The 20,633-nt window shown below is 47.5% G+C and overlaps 1 protein-coding gene and 1 pseudogene across 3 annotated transcripts in view; both read right to left on the minus strand.

Annotated features, from left to right (window-relative positions):
* Nucleotides 1–13,350: 13,350 nt before the first annotated feature.
* On the minus strand, nt 13,351–16,571 carry LOC147020916 (uncharacterized; annotated as a pseudogene).
* A 1,696-nt stretch (nt 16,572–18,267) lies between these two features.
* The window catches only part of SNUPN (snurportin 1), a 48,499-nt gene continuing 46,133 nt past the window's right edge, over nt 18,268–20,633 (minus strand). For 2 of the 3 annotated variants that reach the window (XM_085890568.1, XM_085890570.1), the window contains exons 7-8: nt 20,259–20,339; nt 18,268–18,767 (exon numbers count right to left, since the gene is read on the minus strand). In XM_085890568.1, the coding sequence (XP_085746694.1) occupies nt 18,444–18,767; nt 20,259–20,339 (405 nt within the window). In that variant the 3' untranslated portion in view covers nt 18,268–18,443. The remainder of the gene's footprint in view (nt 18,768–20,258; nt 20,340–20,633) is intronic. The other variant, XM_085890569.1, reaches the window with a different exon arrangement.

Genomic DNA, 20,633 nt, shown 5'->3' on the forward strand with positions numbered 1-20,633 from the left:
CACGTATCGGGTACTGTTTGACACAAGGTCAAGGCTTGGTTATATCCACCAAAGTATACACTTTCTCCGCATCTTTTATCCTCCCGACTTCATTTGGGTGTGTAGTACACAATTCCTTGGGCACCTGTGCCAACAAGTCCTCTTTCTCCACCATTGATAATATTTCTCTACATGGTAGCTTATTTATCCGCTCAAAGACAGCCACAGAAACCACAAGAGGCTGTTCCCACGCGTACCCTTCATTCTTTTCCATGCGATACAAATTTCAGCCCCGTACCTGACATAAATATTGCCTCGACAAACCCTTCAATCGCGTGATCATCGGCCCAATATCCTTCGCTCTGTGTCCTTTTGCGCCAATTAATGTGATATGGGGCGTTATATTCATGGGTTGGGACATCAAGTCGCATTGTTGTTGTGTAAATTTCACCTCCAATCCAATTCCTTATTTCCCCATACCGTGCACACAAATCCGTGGGGCAAGGATGAACAACTTCACAAACTACACGGCACTCTCGGCACGGCCCGGATGTCAACTCTGCTCATCACAAGTGCGCCCCAACACCAGGCGACTCCTCCCCTCGAACATCCGTGCAGTCTCCACGCCCGGCTCAGTTGCGCATGTTATCTATCTACAGCCCACAGCCGTCACACACAGAAAAATACTTTGCACCATCGTGAGTGGTTCAAATCGTTAAAGCTCATTCACATTAACTCATTCCTCATTCAAATATGTCATGGTAACCATATACCTTGACTCATGGTTCATAAAGTTGGCATGCACATGGCTGGAGTTATTCCTTTCCTGACCACCATCGGAAATGCAATGGCAAACCACCTTGTGCAATCCTTGCACTGAAATATTCAAACTTGAGTGTTGTCACCAGTTGCCATGGTTTTCGTGTGGCATCCTCACCTGCTGGCATTTACTTACACACACACGCTCACCTCCGTGTATCTGTCTGCAGCCATTCACATAATGAGCAATCTGTACCTGTATGCTCTAACATGCCACGCCCTCTGCCACATCTGCATGGTTGGCTCACTCAGTGTTAGCTCTTACCGTCAATTTTAAATCTTTCACCTCTTGTGATAATTAGCATGCGAGATACTCACCAAACACAAGCCATCGTTGGTACATTGATCAACCACAAATTCCTGCCACAATCGACTGCAAAAGCTCAAACCAACAACCAAACACAACCAGCAATACAACCACCCACTCACATTGATGCCATAAAGCTTTGTTATGCTCAAAGAATTGTCATTTTAAAAAATCTTGATCCCATGTTCACTTTGCGATCAACAGATAAAAATCGAACAATTCTTTTAGTTTCAATATTTTTTTCCCAGCAAAAGTCAATTTCCTTATTTCATTCAGTTTTACAAAAATATTTTTTCCTGCAACCAGTTTCTCGAGCATTTCAAAGATGAGCTACTACGACCATTTTTCCCTTATCAGGCAAATCACACACAGCCTGGCAAACAAGGCAAATTCCTCCACTTCACAGCAGGGAATTCCCACTGCATCACTTTTCATTTTGGCTCTTCTCCAGTGAACACAAGCAACTTTCGCTTTAATTTCACACAACTTCTCCATTTTGATGTAAATTCATGTTTTTCTTTTTCTCTCGAAACCAAAGCAGAACTCAGATATTCTCTCCTCATAGGATCCTTTGTTGCCAAGCCGGGTATCGGCTGCCAGCACGACCGCTAGGTGGAGCAGTAGGGTCAACTCCACCGAACACCCGGAATTTAGATCGTACCTTTCGGAAAACTCCGACAGGTACGGGTCCCTTACCGGACCGTGAATCGTCAATAATTCCATGTGGTACAGGGTTATTTTCCAATCTTCAAAATACCGAGAGATCCACGTGGCGAGCTACCGAGTATTCACACCCTCGACGGCACTTAGCGTGCCCGACCCGTGCGCAACCCGAGCAGATGGTTGCTGAAGTCCCGTCGGTCCAAATGTACATTAACAGCAGCAACAGCCTTTGTAATTCACCAACACGCACCATGCTAAGCCAATGGAAGCAACACAGAAACAAGCTGATACATTTAACAAATGGGGTATTTATTCACAGTAGTTGGTGAAGGAGGGAAGCACGTAAGGGCAGAGTTATCACGACTAATAGAAGATGCAAGGCAAATAATGTACAGCGAAGGCACAACAATTTACGACTCACAGACAGGCCCACCGACAGACACACACAAGGAGATACCCACAAGGACATGGACCTGTCCACCTCGTGTGGTTCGGCTGACACGGGAAAACCAGGCCAGCGTCAAGATGAGATGATAGAGTCCAGAGCCCCATTCAGTGCTCGTACCGGCAACCAAAACTCTCCTCTGTATTCCAAACTGTCGAGAAGGCAGGAGGTTTCTCTGCCACTTCTCCAAGTCTTTGAGTTGAATGTCAAAGCGAGGGCTGATAACTCCACACTCGTTCAACCTGCCCGTCAGATTGACCACAACCTTGCCTGCTCAATGGTCATCAACTATCTCAAAAGCTCTCTCATTCACCGACAGAGAGATGGCGCGCAACCGACTTGCGGTTCTTGTCGAGGAAGGATCTCTCCTCGTCCGATCACGCCGTGACCGTATTCACCCTTCTCCAGGGGGGGGGGGGACGCCTCCGCCCTCCACGCACAGAATTGGCATGCAGAATCACTCGTCGCCCTGTCATTGGCCAAAACGAGCGGCAAGCCCGTCGATTGGCCCGGGGGCGTGGTGACGTCACGCAGAATGCCTTTCTCACCGTCGCGGGGTCTGATTGGCTGAGCGGCGGCCACCTCAATCATAGCTGATTGGTCGAGGGCCGCCGCGAGGCTCCTCCTTGAACTCCGCCCACCATGGCGTCGGCCAGAGTAAGGTGAAGGTGAGGGTGATGCTGGCGTTGTTGTAGTTGATGGTGGTGTAAAAATAAAAGAAAACCCTGACTATCAAAATAACTTCGCAGCGCATGTACATTCAATTACCCATTATACAAGGTTAAGGGGAGCTATCTATCCACATTTACTTATCGAAATAACTGAGCTATAGGACCTGTATGTTGAGTGCTCATGGCTTCCAGATTCGCAACACCTTCAATCCAACTATCTCTCCACTGCATCCAACACGATGACCCCACACGTTCATGCCTGATCTGACTATCAAATGTCCCAGCAACCTACTTTGCATATACACAGCCAGGCAGAGATTGTGCACCCTTCCGGATGCCCCTCGCTCTGCACTCAAGCCTCGTGTAGATTTCATTATAATTTTCTCACGCTTGTAATCACAACACAACTGCGTATATGTTCGACACACACGTACTCACGTGCACTGAAAGGTTGTACGCGACACTTTCAGGACATTGACTCAATATAAGCACCTCACATTAACTCACTTTGGTTCCATGCGCGATGAATTAAATAATTCTGATGTTGATTCGTTACCGGGTTCAGCATCCTTTGTTCAAGGAAGAGGTAACGTGATACACAGTGACCTCCAAGTGAGAGGTAACATGATAAATAGTGACCTCCAAGTGAGAGGTAACATGAAACACAGTGACCTCCAAGTGAGAGGTTCAAGGAAGAGGTAACGTGATACACAGTGACCTCCAAGTGAGAGGTAACATGATAAATAGTGACCTCCAAGTGAGAGGTAACATGAAACACAGTGACCTCCAAGTGAGAGGTAACATGATACACAGTGACCTCCAAGTGAGAGGTAACATGAAACACAGTGACCTCCAAGTGAGAGGTAACATGAAACACAGTGACCTCCAAGTGAGAGGTAACATGAAACACAGTGACCTCCAAGTGAGAGGTAACATGATACACAGTGACCTCCAAGTGAGAGGTAACATGATACACAGTGACCTCCAAGTGAGAAGTAACATGAAACACAGTTGCCTCCAAGTGAGAGATAACATGAAACACAGTGACCTCCAAGTGAGCGATAACGTGAAACACAGTGACCTCCAAGTGAGAGGTAACATGATACATAGTGACCTCCAAGTGAGAGGTAACATGATACATAGTGACCTCCAAGTGAGAAGTAACATGATACACAGTGACCTCCAAGTGAGAGGTAACGTGATACACAGTGACCTCCAAATGAGAGGTAACGTGATACACAGTGACCTCCAAGAGAGAGGTAACGTGATATACAGTGACCTCCAAGTGAGAGGTAACATGACACACAGTGACCTCCAAGTGAGAGGTAACATGATACACAGTGACCTCCAAGTGAGAGGTAACGTGAAACACAGTGACCTCCAAGTGAGAGGTAACATGATATACAGTGACCTCCAAGTGAGAGGTAACATGATACACAGTGACTTCCAAGTGAGAGGTAACGTGATGCACAGTGACCTCCAAGTGAGAGGTAACGTGATATACAGTGACCTCCAAGTGAGAGGTAACGTGATACACAGTGACCTCCAAGTGAGAGGTAACGTGATACACAGTGACCTCCAAGTGAGAGGTAACATGATACAGTGACCTCCAAGTGAGTGGCAACATGATACACAGTGACCTCCAAGTGAGAGGTACCATGATACACAGTGACCTCCAAGTGAGAGGTAACGTGAAACCCAGTGACCTCCAAGTGAGAGGTAACATGACAAGCGGGTAGGCGGACATGGGTAGTCGATCAAGTCGAATTTAGTAGTTTTTCAGCCGTTACTAGCCAACAAAAGCGTCCATAGCAACAGTTCTCTCACACATAACTAGGACATACCATGAACCTACCATACCAGTTTCATGTATATCTGACTCAGTCTCTGAGATATAACGAACTTCATTTTTTTATTGTTTTCGACCAGGGTTCATTCAGTCTATCTTCTCCGACAGTTTTTATAGGATCCAGCTGGAAATTTTTGACAATATGGCTGAATGTACTGCCCACAGTCGCTCGTGGCCTGATTTTTTGAAAAATTTCAAAGGTCCGTTGCTAGGCAACGGATGGGTCCATAGCAACGATTCTCATTTGCACACAACTAGGTCATGGTATGAACCTACCAACCAAGTTTCGTCAAAATCGCCATTGTATTAACGGAGCACTGGACCGAACAGATATACATTGACAGACAGACAGACAGACAAACATATCAACGGAAATACTGACAATAAGGGTAGATAGACTAGATCGACCACCCAATACACAGTGACCTCCAAGTGAGAGGTATTGTGGATCATTATGGCGCCCAGGAGGCCAGTCGCCTGCAGAAGCTGTACAGGCACAGTAGAAAGCGTGCCTTTAGGGTGGTCCTCGGGAAAGCTGCGGACAGATATTCTGGCCTATGAGTACCGGCCATATTTGGCCGATCAGGTCGGGGACGACCTGGGTGTGTGGGGGCGTCTGTGTTGCGTCCGCCGCACCGTGGTCGACAACGGTCAACCAGGACACTGGCGAACGCCTCACAGACCTTTTCAAACTCCTCCCACAACACTGCGTTCTTTAACTGTCCAGTCCAATACTCATGGAAACTGGGGCCAGTGTCGACGCCCGAGGGGGGGGGGGGAGGAGACAGGCCGTGGAGCCGGGGGTGCGCCGCGTCAAGGCGAGGGAGCACAGGGCCGGCCGGTTGGCCGGGGCGGGCGGGGCCGTAGCTTCCGCCTCACCCGCGAGTTCAGGCTCCCCCGCTCCATCGCCGCACCCCACCCCGTCTACACTACCACTCAACCCACCCCCAGCCCAAGTACCTGCCGCCTACAGAAAACTGTCACAGGCCTCTTCGAAGCCGGGCCCCTCGGCGGCCTCGAGAATAGCCAACACCAAGTGGTCAAGAACCTGAGATGTCTCCACATCACATTGAGGGATAACCCAAACAGGGGGACCCTCGGCGACTGGCAACACCGGAGACTCGTTACAGGAAACTACTTGTTGCTCCAAGATGGGGAGACACACTAGGGGCTCTGAAACCTGGCTAGACTCCAGTATCAATTCAGCCTGCCCTCCAGAGGGCACAGATCACAAGGCCACCGGTCGGGAAGCGGATAGGTAAATACCTGGGTCTGGGGGCCGATGGGGGCGTCAGCCTCCTCGGCGACCACCCGGTGCATACGGGCGATGTGTCGACGCCACCCCGCGAGTATGGCGAGATGTTTACCGCAGTACTCACAGGGGAAAGTCTCCACATCACAAGTCGCACCTCCGCCTCACCGACCTGGCCTCGGTCCGTCCTCATCCATTGGGAATCTGAATTCAAAAGGTTAAAATCATAAACAAGAGAGAAAAAAAGCTCATTCACAATGATTCAAAACCAGTTCCCAGGATAGAACGGCCACCACACCTACCAAGGATAGAACGGCCACCACACCAACCAAGGGTAGAACGGCCACCACACCAACCAAGGATAGAACGGCCACCACACCAACCAAGGATAGAACGGCCACCACACCAACCAAGGATAGAACGGGCACCACAGCAACCAAGGATAGAACGGGCACCACACCAACCAAGGATAGAACGGGCACCACAGCAACCAAGGATAGAACGGGCACCACACCAACCAAGGATAGAACGGCCACCACACCTACCAAGGATAGAACGGCCACCACACCTACCAAGGATAGAACGGGCACCACACCTACCAAGGATAGAACGGCCACCACACCTACCAAGGATAGAACGGCCACCACACCAACCAAGGATAGAACGGCCACCACACCTACCAAGGATAGAACGGCCACCACGCCTACCAAGGATAGAATGGCCACCACACCTACCAAGGATAGAATGGCCACCACAGCAACCAAGGATAGAACGGCCACCACGCCTACCAAGGATAGAACGGCCACCACACCTTTTTTTTTTTTTTTTTGTATACCTTGGTCGAGGCTCGTATGAGAGCAAACACACAACTCACAGCAAGGAGGCATGAGACAAGAGGGGCGGGAGTGGAAGGGACAAAACATTGGGGAACAGACACAGGTGAACTGTGGAAGGGAGAGGGATGGGGATGGGACGGGGAACATGGCGAGGAGAAGATGGACATTACAGGGACTTTCAGGAAGGAAAGCAGGAGAATTGAAGGAAGTGGGCTTGGGTGGATTATCGGGGGTAGAAAAGATCGAGGATTTGGATGGGGGAAGATAAGAGGTGGTGGTGAACAGCTGTTTTGAAAGCCTGGAGGGAAGAATGGGAAAGAATAGAGTGAGGAAGTTTATTCCAAAGGCGGGAAAAAAGAGGAATGAAAGAGTGAAGATGAGCAGTGATTCGTGATTTTGGTAGTTTTACCAGAAGGGGGTTGTTGGCGGACCTTGAGCGCCCTGTGGAAATGTGGTTGGGACAAATCGCAGAGAGAGCAGGGGGGGCAAGGCTGGAGAGGAGTCGGTAGAAGACAGAAAGACCACCGACCAACCTGCGGTGATTGAGTGAGAGGCCCAATGACTCAGCTTCATTGTGGGAGATGCCAATGATCTTAAAAGCCCTGGTTTCGACAGCGTGAAGTCGAGAAAGGTGGGAGGCAGGAGCACCAGCCCAGAGGGGAGAGCAGTACTCCATCAGGCTACGGACAAAAGCTTTGTAAGTGGTCAGGAGCTCAAGAGGGCCGAGGAAGGACTTTGCACGACGGAGGATTCCCAGTCGGCGACTGGCTTTTGAGGCAAGGTTGGAAATGTGACTTTCCCAGGAAAGGTCATGGCAGATAGTGAGACCTAGAAGCTTGAAAGAAAAGACTTCTTCCAGAGGATTGTTGAGAAAGTGGATGGGGGGGGTTTTGTAAACGTTTGTTTTGTTTTGTAAACACCTACCAAGGATAGAACGGCCACCACGCCTACCAAGGATAGAATGGCCACCACAGCAACCAAGGATAGAACGGGCACCACACCAACCAAGGATAGAACGGGCACCACAGCAACCAAGGATAGAACGGGCACCACACCTACCAAGGATAGAACGGCCACCACGCCAACCAAGGATAGAACGGCCACCACACCAACCAAGGATAGAACGGCCACCACACCAACCAAGGATAGAACGGCCACCACACCAACCAAGGTTAGAACGGCCACCACACCTACCAAGGATAGAACGGCCACCACGCCAACCAAGGATAGAACAGCCACCACAGCAACCAAGGATAGAACGGCCACCACACCTACCAAGGGTAGAACGGCCACCACACCTACCAAGGATAGAACGGCCACCACACCAACCAAGGGTAGAACGGCCACCACACCTACCAAGGATAGAACGGCCACCACACCAACCAAGGGTAGAACGGCCACCACACCAACCAAGGATAGAACGGCCACCACACCAACCAAGGATAGAACGGCCACCACACCAACCAAGGGTAGAACGGCCACCACACCTACCAAGGATAGAACGGCCACCACACCAACCAAGGGTAGAACGGCCACCACACCAACCAAGGATAGAACGGCCACCACACCAACCAAGGATAGAACGGCCACCACACCAACCAAGGGTAGAACGGCCACCACACCAACCAAGGATAGAACGGCCACCACAGCAACCAAGGGTAGAACGGCCACCACACCAACCAAGGGTAGAACGGCCACCACAGCAACCAAGGATAGAACGGCCACCACACCTACCAAGGGTAGAACGGCCACCACACCTACCAAGGATAGAACGGCCACCACACCAACCAAGGGTAGAACGGCCACCACACCTACCAAGGATAGAACGGCCACCACACCAACCAAGGGTAGAACGGCCACCACACCAACCAAGGATAGAACGGCCACCACACCAACCAAGGATAGAACGGCCACCACACCAACCAAGGATAGAACGGCCACCACACCAACCAAGGGTAGAACGGCCACCACACCAACCAAGGGTAGAACGGCCACCACACCTACCAAGGATAGAACGGCCACCACACCAACCAAGGGTAGAACGGCCACCACACCAACCAAGGATAGAACGGCCACCACACCAACCAAGGATAGAACGGCCACCACACCAACCAAGGATAGAACGGCCACCACACCAACCAAGGGTAGAACGGCCACCACACCAACCAAGGGTAGAACGGCCACCACACCAACCAAGGGTAGAACGGCCACCACACCAACCAAGGGTAGAACGGCCACCACACCAACCAAGGGTAGAACGGCCACCACACCAACCAAGGGTAGAACGGCCACCACACCGCGCCACGAAACGATGGGGAAAAATACAAAAGGTCGAAAAAAAAATATTATAACAATAATAAAAATAGAGGATTCTTAATCATATTAATGATCATGTTCATTCTTATGTCTTTCAGACGGTGTTCATTGTTGATGTTTCAAAAATCGCCAACTGGATTAACAAAAAGAACGACAGTCTTATTTATGAACACGGTCTCCAACCTCGCCCGACCAAGGCCACGATGCCTGAGGTAGGATGCCCAATCGCCGGTTGTGACTCCACCACTGAAGACCTCGATCCTGCTATCGTGGCCGCACTCATCACTGCCCACAGTGCCATCCACGCCCCTGGACATTCCGCCAAGGCTGAAAAAGTCAAAAGGCAAAGGAAGTAATAATTAAGGACAGTGACGACATCACACAGGCTCCTCCTGTGGAAAAAAGGGGACGTGGTTCGAGCGCCCCAGCACATGTTCGCAAGAGAGAAGGTGGGACTTATGGTCACAGATGTGGGCATTGCGATCACGATAATCACGTGGAGAGTGGATGTCGCAGTCGGTAAAAAAAAAAAACCGAAACGCACGAGTCCCTCTTCCAATAACAATGAAAATGCTGTGTTTGATACCTTATGTACTGTTCATGTATCAGCACAACGGTCGAATGAAACTCCTAACATAACTGGGCATGAATGTAATGAGTTTGATAACGTTATTTAAATAAAAAATTATAACAATAATTAAAAAAAATTAAAATTCCACCACATTCACCCGAGACAGCTACAAAAGCAACAATTAAACTGATAAGAACGAATTTATTAAAATTTAAAAAAGACCAAGATAAAAAAAAGTTTAAAAACAAATAGAAGTTGAGGATAAAATTCCTCCACACCGTTAGAATCAAAGAAGATAGGGAAAGGGTCCCTGGGGGAATGCCCAATCAAAAAAAACGTCCCCCAGGGACAAATTAAGCGCACCGGGCCACTAAAAGAAGGGGGACCAGTCTATTACAGAAATTTGCGCTTCTCGCCCAGTTGGCGGTATCCATTCACTCAGACAAACACAAGGAAAAAGAAGAAGAGAAGGAGAAACCCACCACCAACACTAAAAATGGGGGGGGGGGAAAGGGGGAAGACCATCCACACCATTCAAAAAAAAAAAGGGGGGAATGGGGGGGGGCACCACCCTCAGACCTCCTCCACATACTGGCGATCACCTGACATGTGCTCCACGTAGATGTCACGCGATCCACTAATCGCGTCGATGCAGCAAAGACCTCGGAAGGATGACGGGCAGAGTTAACCCCACCTGGTGTTAATTCAACAGCCGAGTGGGATTTGAACTCAGGACCGGAGGATCCAAAGCCCACCACCCGAACCATTAAGGCAACACCAGGTATGTATACAGAAAACTGTACTTTTGTATTGCATTATCATCATTATCGATGGTTTTGCTCGTGAGATTTTGATCAAATCACCAGGATTCTCATCGGGAGAAGCGAAATACGAATTGTCATCCTGGCGTTTCGCAGGCAGGATGGACGTCACTTCAGTGGATGTCAGAAATATTGTAAAGATGATGCTGTGCATCATTCCCAACAAAGTAATGGCGACCGACTCTTCGACCAAGGACATCTTGACCACGTGACGCCAGCTATATTTACGTGATATATCTAGATGTACCAGGCAGACTTTACCCCCCCCCCCCAACCAAATATGTTTGCTTCTCTGAAACTACACACACAATTTCGATGACACTTGACCATAACCTTTATCACCCGTGATGTACCAAAGTTTGTTCATGGATTAAAAAAAAAAATTAAAAATCCAGATTTATTCATTTTGTTCTCCAGTACATATTTTACGCATCATCCACACCTACCAGTGGTTCCCTGGTTGCCTTCTCCATCCGCTACCAGGTGAGAGCCCAGGGGTATTGCCCGTATGTTTTCAAAAAAATTAAAAGTCGACCTTGTAGTGTACTTTCCATGGGTGCCAATTTGTTTGTAGTTTCACATCATTAACTTTGTTCATTAACTTGTGCTACCAATGGTAGTAAAGTAGTCGTGGTTTTTATCAGATTTTCCAACCAATCATTTTGCCCCACACTGCAGACGTTAAGGGATGCCGAGTTCAGGGATGGTTCCAATCAGATGTCGTCTGTCATCTAATCTTAACGAGCTCATGAACTGAAGATCTTAGAACAAATAGATCTTCTCCTGCGATGTTCCGACATGCTGTCCATTTCATCCATTGGTAAAGTTTAATAGTTTGTTGTGACTCGTGAACCCACAGTTCCTCTTGATGGCGTTTCAAATTCAATTCAACGTCATTTGATGACAAATTGACCACTGGGTTATCGACCAAACCGAACCGATCGCCAAACGACATTGTTACCTCCACCACTGAAGGTGAACGAGGTTATGTTTTCACCTCTTTCTGTCTGTCTGTGTGCAGGACATCTCAAAAAAGTTGTGGACGGATCCGGATCAAATTTGGTGGACAGGTTGGTTGTGTGACAAGGACGAACCAATTCGAGTTTGGTGAAGATTCGGATCTGACTACTCAAATTTTTTAAAGTGATTCTTCACCATTGAGAGATAGGGTCAACAACGATATTGTAGCACGATATCTCAAAAATGTATTGGGCCCGATATGTTGTCGTACATCAGGCATTACGGGGTGGAGGTACGCGCTCTACCGAGTGCCCTCCTAGTTGTCCTGCAGCGAGCGTTCACAGAAACATTTAAGTTCCTCTTTTAAGAAGAGAAATCCAACGTCTCCATCACTCCTTCTCTGGCAATGATCCTGATGCTCCACCCTTTTCTTCCTTCCCTGGTTTACTGCCCCTCGTTCTGCACAACCATCACATTCCTTCCACTCTCCTTCATCCTGGTTTCTAAAACCGCAAACAATCTCTCGCTTAGTGACGTTTTAAACGGAAGGAGCACTTGAGCAAGTTGAGACAAGGATGAGTGCTTGGGTGGTCGAGCTGCACTGCTCCAGTGGAAGGTGTGTCCTTAGAAGACCCATAGGTGTGGGCAACACACAAATTCTATCCACAGTGTTTGTCAATTCTATGGTTGGTGTCGTGTGTTTTGTGTGCACCACTTTTTATCATTTTTTATACGATTATCTCACATTGTACTATAACTGTTCACTTTCCATCACACAGTGTTGTGCGAATGGGTGGGTGGTTGTGGTTACAATTTCGATAACATCTCCTTTCCTTTTACTCTCAACAGAGATCGTGGTTCGCTTACTGCAGTCGTGCTTCTGAAGCCACACGTGATCTGAAGGTGAGTGTTTGTGTGTGTGTGGTGTGCGTTTGTGTGTAAAATGAAGTAAAACAACTTCCAAATGGCCTCACGTTTTTACTCCACAGAACACAGTCGTGAACAGTACTCCCGACTTTTCCCAGCACGTACCTACGAGAATCCACAAGCATTCTTGACTTTCCCAGCACGTATCGCATCCTGTCGAAAATGGGTGCTACATTTTCCTGTACGTACCACGTCTTATCCCTGAGGGTTCACACATTTCCCAGCACATACTCTCCCCTTTCCCTATCGGAATCTTTAACTCATTGTACTGGTAATCCAATCCAAGTTCAAATTCCATTGTTGTATTTGCTTATTGTCTGCTTACGAGTCACGCATGCGTACACCGACGTTCCCCAATGTGCTTCTCCTGAATGCAATCTCGTGCAAGTTCCTCCATCAATCATAAATTAATGCAAAAAGCACACAAAAATTTGTCAATAATTGACATTAATTAGTTGGTGTAATTGTTTTCTCGATTTTGAGTTGTTTCACTTTAATGTATTCGACAGTAGTAGGGTTCCCCTGGCATTGCCCGTAGTCCTGTTGCCCTTTTGAGGAAATAAAAATTTTCCAGTTTTCAATTTTTGTGTTTTTTTGGGCGGGCCGATAAAACTCTCCTTCACCCACTAATGACTAAGGAATGGGGTCGGGGATCATTTAATATTACCTTTCACAGAGGCACGAAGCCGTTGGCACTACAGAGAGAGAGGTCAAAAAAATAAATAAATAAATTTTCTTCAAAATTTTAAAAATCTTTTTTACCCAAAACACTCACCAGCACTCATTGATGAACCTCAACGTTTGACGAAGAATCGTTCAGTCATCTCTGAGAAAAATGGTGACATACATACATACAAGCTCTCTCATAGTGGTGATTGCTATTAATGTTGTGTCATTAATATGATTGGAAGGGAGAGATAACAAAAAACGTGTGTGCGTGTGTGTTCAAGTGCAGTGGGTGCTGCAAAGTCGACGCAGAGGAATATCAAGGAGGACACCAGAGGAGTTCTCAATGAACTGAGGAAAGTGAGCATTGAGCAAATACAAATCATCAAGAAGCATCGACACCAAGATTCGTTTCAACAATTGAAATGTGATTTAAAAGGTTTTACAAATGTAAACAAGGATTTAGGCAAACAGGCGAGGCAGCACAAATCGTTCGAAGACCACCTGGGTAGAAGACAACATGAAGTTCAGGAGGACCTCCATTCGTGGAAATTTTGGCTATCTACTAAATACCTGCAAGATAGTTTGGCCAAGGTCGAAAAGATGAAAAACGATGTCTCTGAAGATAGAGATATCCTAATAAAGCTGCAGGCTCACCTTCATGAGGTTCAGGAACGAGCAGAGCGCTTAAGAGAGAACAGCGCGCTCGATATCAATTTGAAAAACATGATTCAGCATCACAATGACATGATCACACTTGTGGAAACGTACTGTGACGAGTAAGGGTTGTGGCGTGTAATTTGTGCATTAACAACTGTAACACACAAAGATATAGTCAATAAAACTTGCTGTGCCAAAATGTATGTATCTTTTTTCGCCACTAAATAAGGTGCAAGTTAGGACCGTCCAAAGCTTTTGTTGATATGTTACCATGACAATAAATATTGCTTATCAAAGTCGAGCTGTATACATACCGGTGGAATGCATTTCTGCTCTTTGGAAGGAAACAGACTCTTGGAAGAGATCGTTCATTCATTTCATGTACAGCTTATGATGGTCCAGAAGCTGGCCCTGGTGATGGGAGGTGTGATGCCAGCTATCGATGTCGCCTCCAGCTAATGGGTGACGCGTCAACACAAGTCAGTAAATAGCGGTGCCCATTTTAAGGTGGTAGGGGACTGACAAGATCCACGTGGATCCGTTGAAACGCCTACCTGGTGTTGAAAAGCGATCAAGTGGTGCGACAGTATGACGTTGGATCTTGGAGCGTTGACATTGAAGAAATTGTTTGGACCAACGGCACACGTTGGCGTTGATCTGTGGCCAGACGTAGCGCATGGTGATGAGTCGCTGGGTTGCTCAAATACCCAGGTGTGCAAGTGAGTGAAGTGTCGAAGACCGTACGACGGAATGCCCCAGGTACAAAAGGGCGTGACACATGAGGGTAGTGTTTGTCCCTTGGAGTGATACTTCACAAAATGTAAGTGAACCTGCTGCAGACTGTAGACGATGGAGCTCTGTGTCCTCCTGTTGTGCTGCTGCATGTGCATTAAAATCGATGGCCAGTGTGTTGGTAGCAGACAACGCCAATATCTTGATGTGTGAGAGAAGGTCGGCCACCAAGTTCGTGATTCCTTTGATGTTCCGGATGGCGGTGGTGAATTGAGAGATATAACCGAGTTGGCGAAGTTTGCGAGGAGAGTGAGAGTCTGAATGCGAGGACAGAGCGAAAGTTAAAGGTTTGTGGTCAGTCAAGACAGAGAATTGTCTGGATGCTAAGAAGTGGCAGAAGTGCTTGATGGTGAGGTATACAGCGAGTAATTCCCAATCAAAGGTGCTGTACTTGTGCTCTGGTGGTTTCAGCATTTTAGAGAAGAAGGCCAGTTGACATCAATGAACTAGTGAGGGGTCACACCCACCGTGACCTCAGACAAGTCTACAGTCAGGTATGTTGGTGCCTCAGGCTTTGGACGGATCAAGAGTGAGGGGTTGGCCAATGTGTATTTGATGGTGTGGAAGGCTATCAAGGTGGGCAACGCCCATTGGAACACTTCAGGGTGCTTTCCAGTTGTGAGTAATTCGTTCAGCAAATGCAGTGTTGTGGCTGCATATGGAATAAATCCATGGTAAAAGTTGATGAGGCATTGCGTAGGCTGAACGGCATTCAAAGGAACTCGAACAGGTTGAAAGGCATGGTGACTGCTGCCTTCATTATGTCCTCTAGGTCCACGAGAATCTGATAGTATGCACGACCGAGGTTGACGTTGGAGAAGATTGTGGCGAAATGGAGTGTGGCGGTAAAATCCTGAATGTGTAGAATGGGGTAACGGTCTGGAACAGTTGCGTTGTTTAAGGACCAGTAATGGATGCCAATCACCAGGTGGTTTTTTTTGGTACTATATGTTGAGGTGAAGACCAACCGATGGACAATGGTCTGATGATCCCATGTTGCAACATATCGTCAAACTCCTGGCGGGTGATGCATCATTTATTTGGCGCCAGTCGGCGAGCATGCGCAAAAACAGGGGGTCCCTGTGGTGTCAATGTGATGCATGATCTGGTGTTTGATGGGCTGGATTGTCGGTGAATGGCACGTTATGGACAGGAAATCATAAAGTACTTTCTGAAAAATGGCACGTGGGTGTGGGTGGAAGACGGGTGGTATCCAACGACGAAACGGTGGACGCTGTACCCAGAACATGAAGTTGTGTCGAGGCATCCAATAAATGTTGATGCTTCACATCTGAGGATATTGAAAACTGAAATGATGCAAAAAATCCGCACTGATGATGGAGTATCTGGTAATGGTAATACTAATCACCCATGGAAATGATCGATGTAAACTCAAATCAAGCTGGAGGAAATGCTCTCCAAAAGTAGCAATAGCACTGTTGTTAGCACAATGTAATAAATATTCCTGTCGATTTTTCTGCTCCGCAGCAGACGGCGGCACAGTGCACACTTCTGCCCCTGTATCCACAAGGAAACGAAACCCACGATTATGATCCACAAGGAAGAGAAGGCGACTGACGTATGGCCCAGGTGAACACATCGCCATTAGTTGTGGGCTTCGTCGTTTCCCTGCTGCCAATCTGAGCACGGTGCTCTACACCGACGGACATGAGCACCGAAGGTTACGTGGTACGAATACCAATCTGGAGTGCTCATAGAAGGTGAAGGTGAATGGTAGCTTGAGCTGTGGCGTTTCTTTCTGTGCCTACAAGGAGTACGTGAAGACAGGGACGACTGGCATAGAATGGAGCTCCAGGACGAGCTTCTTATATCCGCCATTTCAGATTGTCGCTGTGTGATGTGCTGTAGTGGAGGTGTTACATAAGCAATGGTCGGTGTAATGGTATCAATGGGATGTTCAGCCATAATCTGCAGCAGTGAGAAGTGCCGGCTCTGCATTAGCTGCAAGTATCATGCGGATGTGTGGTGGGAAACATTTCAAGAACAACTCTTGAAGGAGCTACCGATCGAAAGGCAGTCACTGAGAAGCTGCTGCATGATGCAGTAGTTGTGTGAGTCTTCGATATCCCAAGTCCTCGGTTGTAAGACGTTGTCGAAAGCCTTCCGGTTCCGATTCTTGATGGACTTCTTCCGGTTCCGCTCGGTGGTGTCCCTCAGGGTCTCTGCCGACCTTCTCAAAGATAAGTTTCCCGGTCGTTTTTTTTGCTGTTTTCATGTTTACTGTGTGTTTGTGGTTCGGTTTAGTTCTAAAACTTGTGCTAATTGGTGAGTATTCATTGATCTGTAATGCACAGCAGCAGATTCCTCGTGAAAAGTTGCGTACGTGGACCAATTTGCAACTGGCTGGGTGGAGCCATTTGGGAAGAGAAGATGGACACACACACACACACACACACACACACACACACACACACACACTCTCAAATATATGAGAAGATTATAAAATCAAAGGCAAGATGATGCCACGACACAAGCATTTTGCACCCACCTGAATCCTCTTCCGAACCACCACTGGTCACTGTCCCCCCCCCCCCCCCAATACTCAAACCTATTTCCGTCTGATCTCCCTTCGCCTCTCATCAGTGTGACATCACCACCTCAGTCTTCTCCAGACTCATCTTCAGCCCATGTTTCTCAAATTCCTTCTTCCACCCCCTCCCCAGTACCTCCTACATCTCCTGTCCACTCTCAACCACAACAGCCACATCATACAACATCCTCCCCAGAATACCTTTCATGCTTATCCTCCTGCTTACCAGCTCCATCACCATGATAAACATGAGTGGGGTGAGAGAGAGACAGAGAGACAGAGAGACAGAGAGCCAGAGAGAGCTGCCTCAAACTGATGCTCACACTGAATTCCTCTGACATTCTCGGACCAATCAAAACTCTTTCCTTCGTTCCCTTGGACATCCCTTCCACCAACCTAACTTCTGCTTTGTTACTCCCACCCATCTCAGTGTCACAATCACCATGTACTTTGTACTTTGATTCATCGACCAGTTCTACCCGATCCAAATGCTTGGCTCTCATGGCCACTCTTGCCCATCACCCATAGCAATTCCCCCAACTCGATCCTCAAGATGACCTTTGACCTCAAAATGAATGGGTCTCTCAGTTGTGACTACCTCTACAACTTGGTAAAGTTCATGACGATTGGTTTGGAATTTTGACCTGTAGGTGGAAATTTGACAGACAAACAAGCAGCCAAAGACAGACAGACAGACAGACAGACAGACAGAATAACAGTCGACCAAATAACATACTCGCAAATCTTCGATTTTGCAAGTAACACACAGACAAACAGGTGTGAAAACATAACGTCCTTCCACCTTTGGTGGCGGAGGTAATAAGAAGTGTCTTCCCACCTTTCGATTCCCGCGCTGGGGGAAAGACTGCCGGTTCGGCTGTATTGAACAACCTTGGGTGGTATTAAATTATCACGGAGGCTCCAGCTAGTAGAGCATGCATCGGACTACAAGAGCTGTCTACTCACAGCGACTTGTGTAAAGAACGTTTGGCCATTTGCAGAGATTTAAACCTCAGGCTCAGATGGTGTGCATTAGTGAGACTCATCACGCCCTCCCCCCCCCCCCCCCAAACCCGAATAGTGATTTGACCACAAGACCTTGCAGGGTCTCCATTGGTGTCTGCAAACAGAGAGCGACCAATGCCAAGCATGTACAAAGAATACAAGGATTGCAATCATGGGAAAAACAACAGAATGATAATTTATTCGCAGAAATGGCAGATCAATCTGAATGTCCAGCTGACACATTGATTGAAACAAAGTACAAAATGACACCACAGACAAGATGTCTTTGACCACTGAATTGTAATAAAAGTAATAAAGTTTCAGTTCATGGCCTTAATCCAGGTTAAAGAACCTTACGTCATGGTCACGGAGTCACCTGCAGCCTGTGGAGGATTTGACAAATGTACAAGCTCGTACTTGCAGGACTTTTGTCCCTGCACGGAATCATCCTCTGATGACTTGGTGGAATCTGTTTGCTCAGCACTGCGGCTCGCCAGCTTACATTGTCGAATGAGCTGGAGTTGTTGGGTCGCGCCAGCCGGACGCGCAGCTAAGATGCCAGGCGGCAATGACACACCGAGCACATCTGAAACCATGTACGGCTTCAACCAGCCGACAAGGGGTGTGCTGCCTGGGGTGTAGTGTGTCTTTCCATGATAAAAGAGCAAGCCATCAACCTAATCATAAACAAAAACAAACAAAACAAAAACATTGACACCAATGTGTGACATCAATCAAAGGATACAACATTTATAGGACAGTCGCCAGCAATGGACATACAACAAAGAAAGTGTGCTGCCGAATAAAATAAACACCCTCAATTGGAAACAAACAATATTAACGATATGTGATACAAACAATCAAATGGACTACGAATGGATTCGTATCAGGTAGCAGGTCCTGTCGCATCATGCAACGCTTCAATCCGTGAAGGTACTGAGTCAATGATATCCTGTTTGAAAGCCTGAACTAGATTTCTCTCAAATTATTTTGTTCAAGCTCTTGCATATCACTTGGCAGACAGAGGTTGGTATTTCCGCAGCCCCAAATCCATGTTCCCAGACGTGTTCAATGGTGTTCATGTCGGGACTCTGTGGTGCCAAGGGATCCATACTCCGTGCTGAGCGTTGGTGCTGCCAAAGCAGTCTCTTTGGCTATCGGGCACAGTCCTGGACGGGTCGACATTCCGACACAGGATACCAGCAAACTGGCACTCATTTTGCCGACCTCAGAAGGATGACAGGCAGAGTCAACCCCACCTGGTATTAATTTAACAGCAATATGGGATTTGAACTCAGTATCCTAGGATCCCAAGCCCACCACGCGAAGCATTAAGTCAACACCAGGCATGCCAAGGGATGAAGCTGGAACATATTCTTGCAAGCTGAGGGGGTTTTGGATGCACGGTATTCAGCACCATCTTCCCACAGTAAATGTGTTCAATAATGCAAAATGCCTTGTGGGAATACAAGAAACCCTCTTATTATTATAAGATTGTAATACAGAATATCATCGATTCTGCATCTTCACAGGACTGGCAGGATAGCTTTGAGGTACGCACACTCGCCTGTGATCTGTCCAGCCAGGGTTTGAATGTTGGCCCAGATACAAGCCGTCATCCTGGTGTTTCCCAGGCCAGGTGATTAATCAATGTGTGCGCTGTCCTTCGGATGGACGTTAAACTGGACGTCCCATCTGCGAGCAAGATCCCATGGTTTCTTTCACGAGGAGGTGGTGAGCTATCGCCAGCATCCTAAAACAAATTGTAAGTTCCTGCTATGAACACGAGGGAGCACTGCATCAGCAGCACCACCCCTGCAAGAACTGATGCTATCCCGCAGCCACATGCTGCATACGAGTGACGATGCCAACGATCTTATAAACCTGAACGTCAGGAAATATGTCGATGAGCGATAAGCATTCATGGTGGTATGTATTCTAGCTTGGGTAGTGACAAAGCAGCGCTGAAATAAACTTCCGGCTGGTATTCAAAGTTTCGATTTCACTTTATCTAATACCGGACAATCTAGTTTTGCTTACGTGAAAAGATAAAACTTGTTTCCAGATCAGGCACAGTCAGTAAAAAAGCAAAAAAGAATGAATGAATGGATGGATAAAAAAAAAAAATTAATGAATTATTATGAATGCAGATCTTTGTTTGTACGTACGTCATAGGGGAAAGGGCCGGACAAAGCTGCGCCGATGCCCTTTGGCGAGCACGGATAGGTCTGCAAGCTCACGAACCGGAACTGTCGGCAGAGAACGAGCAGATTTACGAGGTGCAAGAACGGAGAACGTTTCATTCGCATTTTGTTTAAACAACGTAACACTCGGCAAGCTTGCCCAGAGCCACGTCTAATGGCTATTGTACGACCGAGTGCCAGCGACTCAATCATCGACACGAGGAAGACATCTCGATTTATATCTCCATCCATTGTTCCTGTGAAACATAAACAGGATAACTCCCATCACTCATAGGATTAGCTTTTGCTCCTTGGCAACATTTTAAATCATGTGATGCCTCGAGCCTCCCTCTGGCCTCC

The sequence above is a fragment of the Eptatretus burgeri genome, chromosome 8, assembly GCF_056783735.1.
Source record: "Eptatretus burgeri isolate ZD-2024b chromosome 8, Ebu_testis_v1, whole genome shotgun sequence".
Taxonomy (NCBI): domain Eukaryota; kingdom Metazoa; phylum Chordata; class Myxini; order Myxiniformes; family Myxinidae; genus Eptatretus; species Eptatretus burgeri.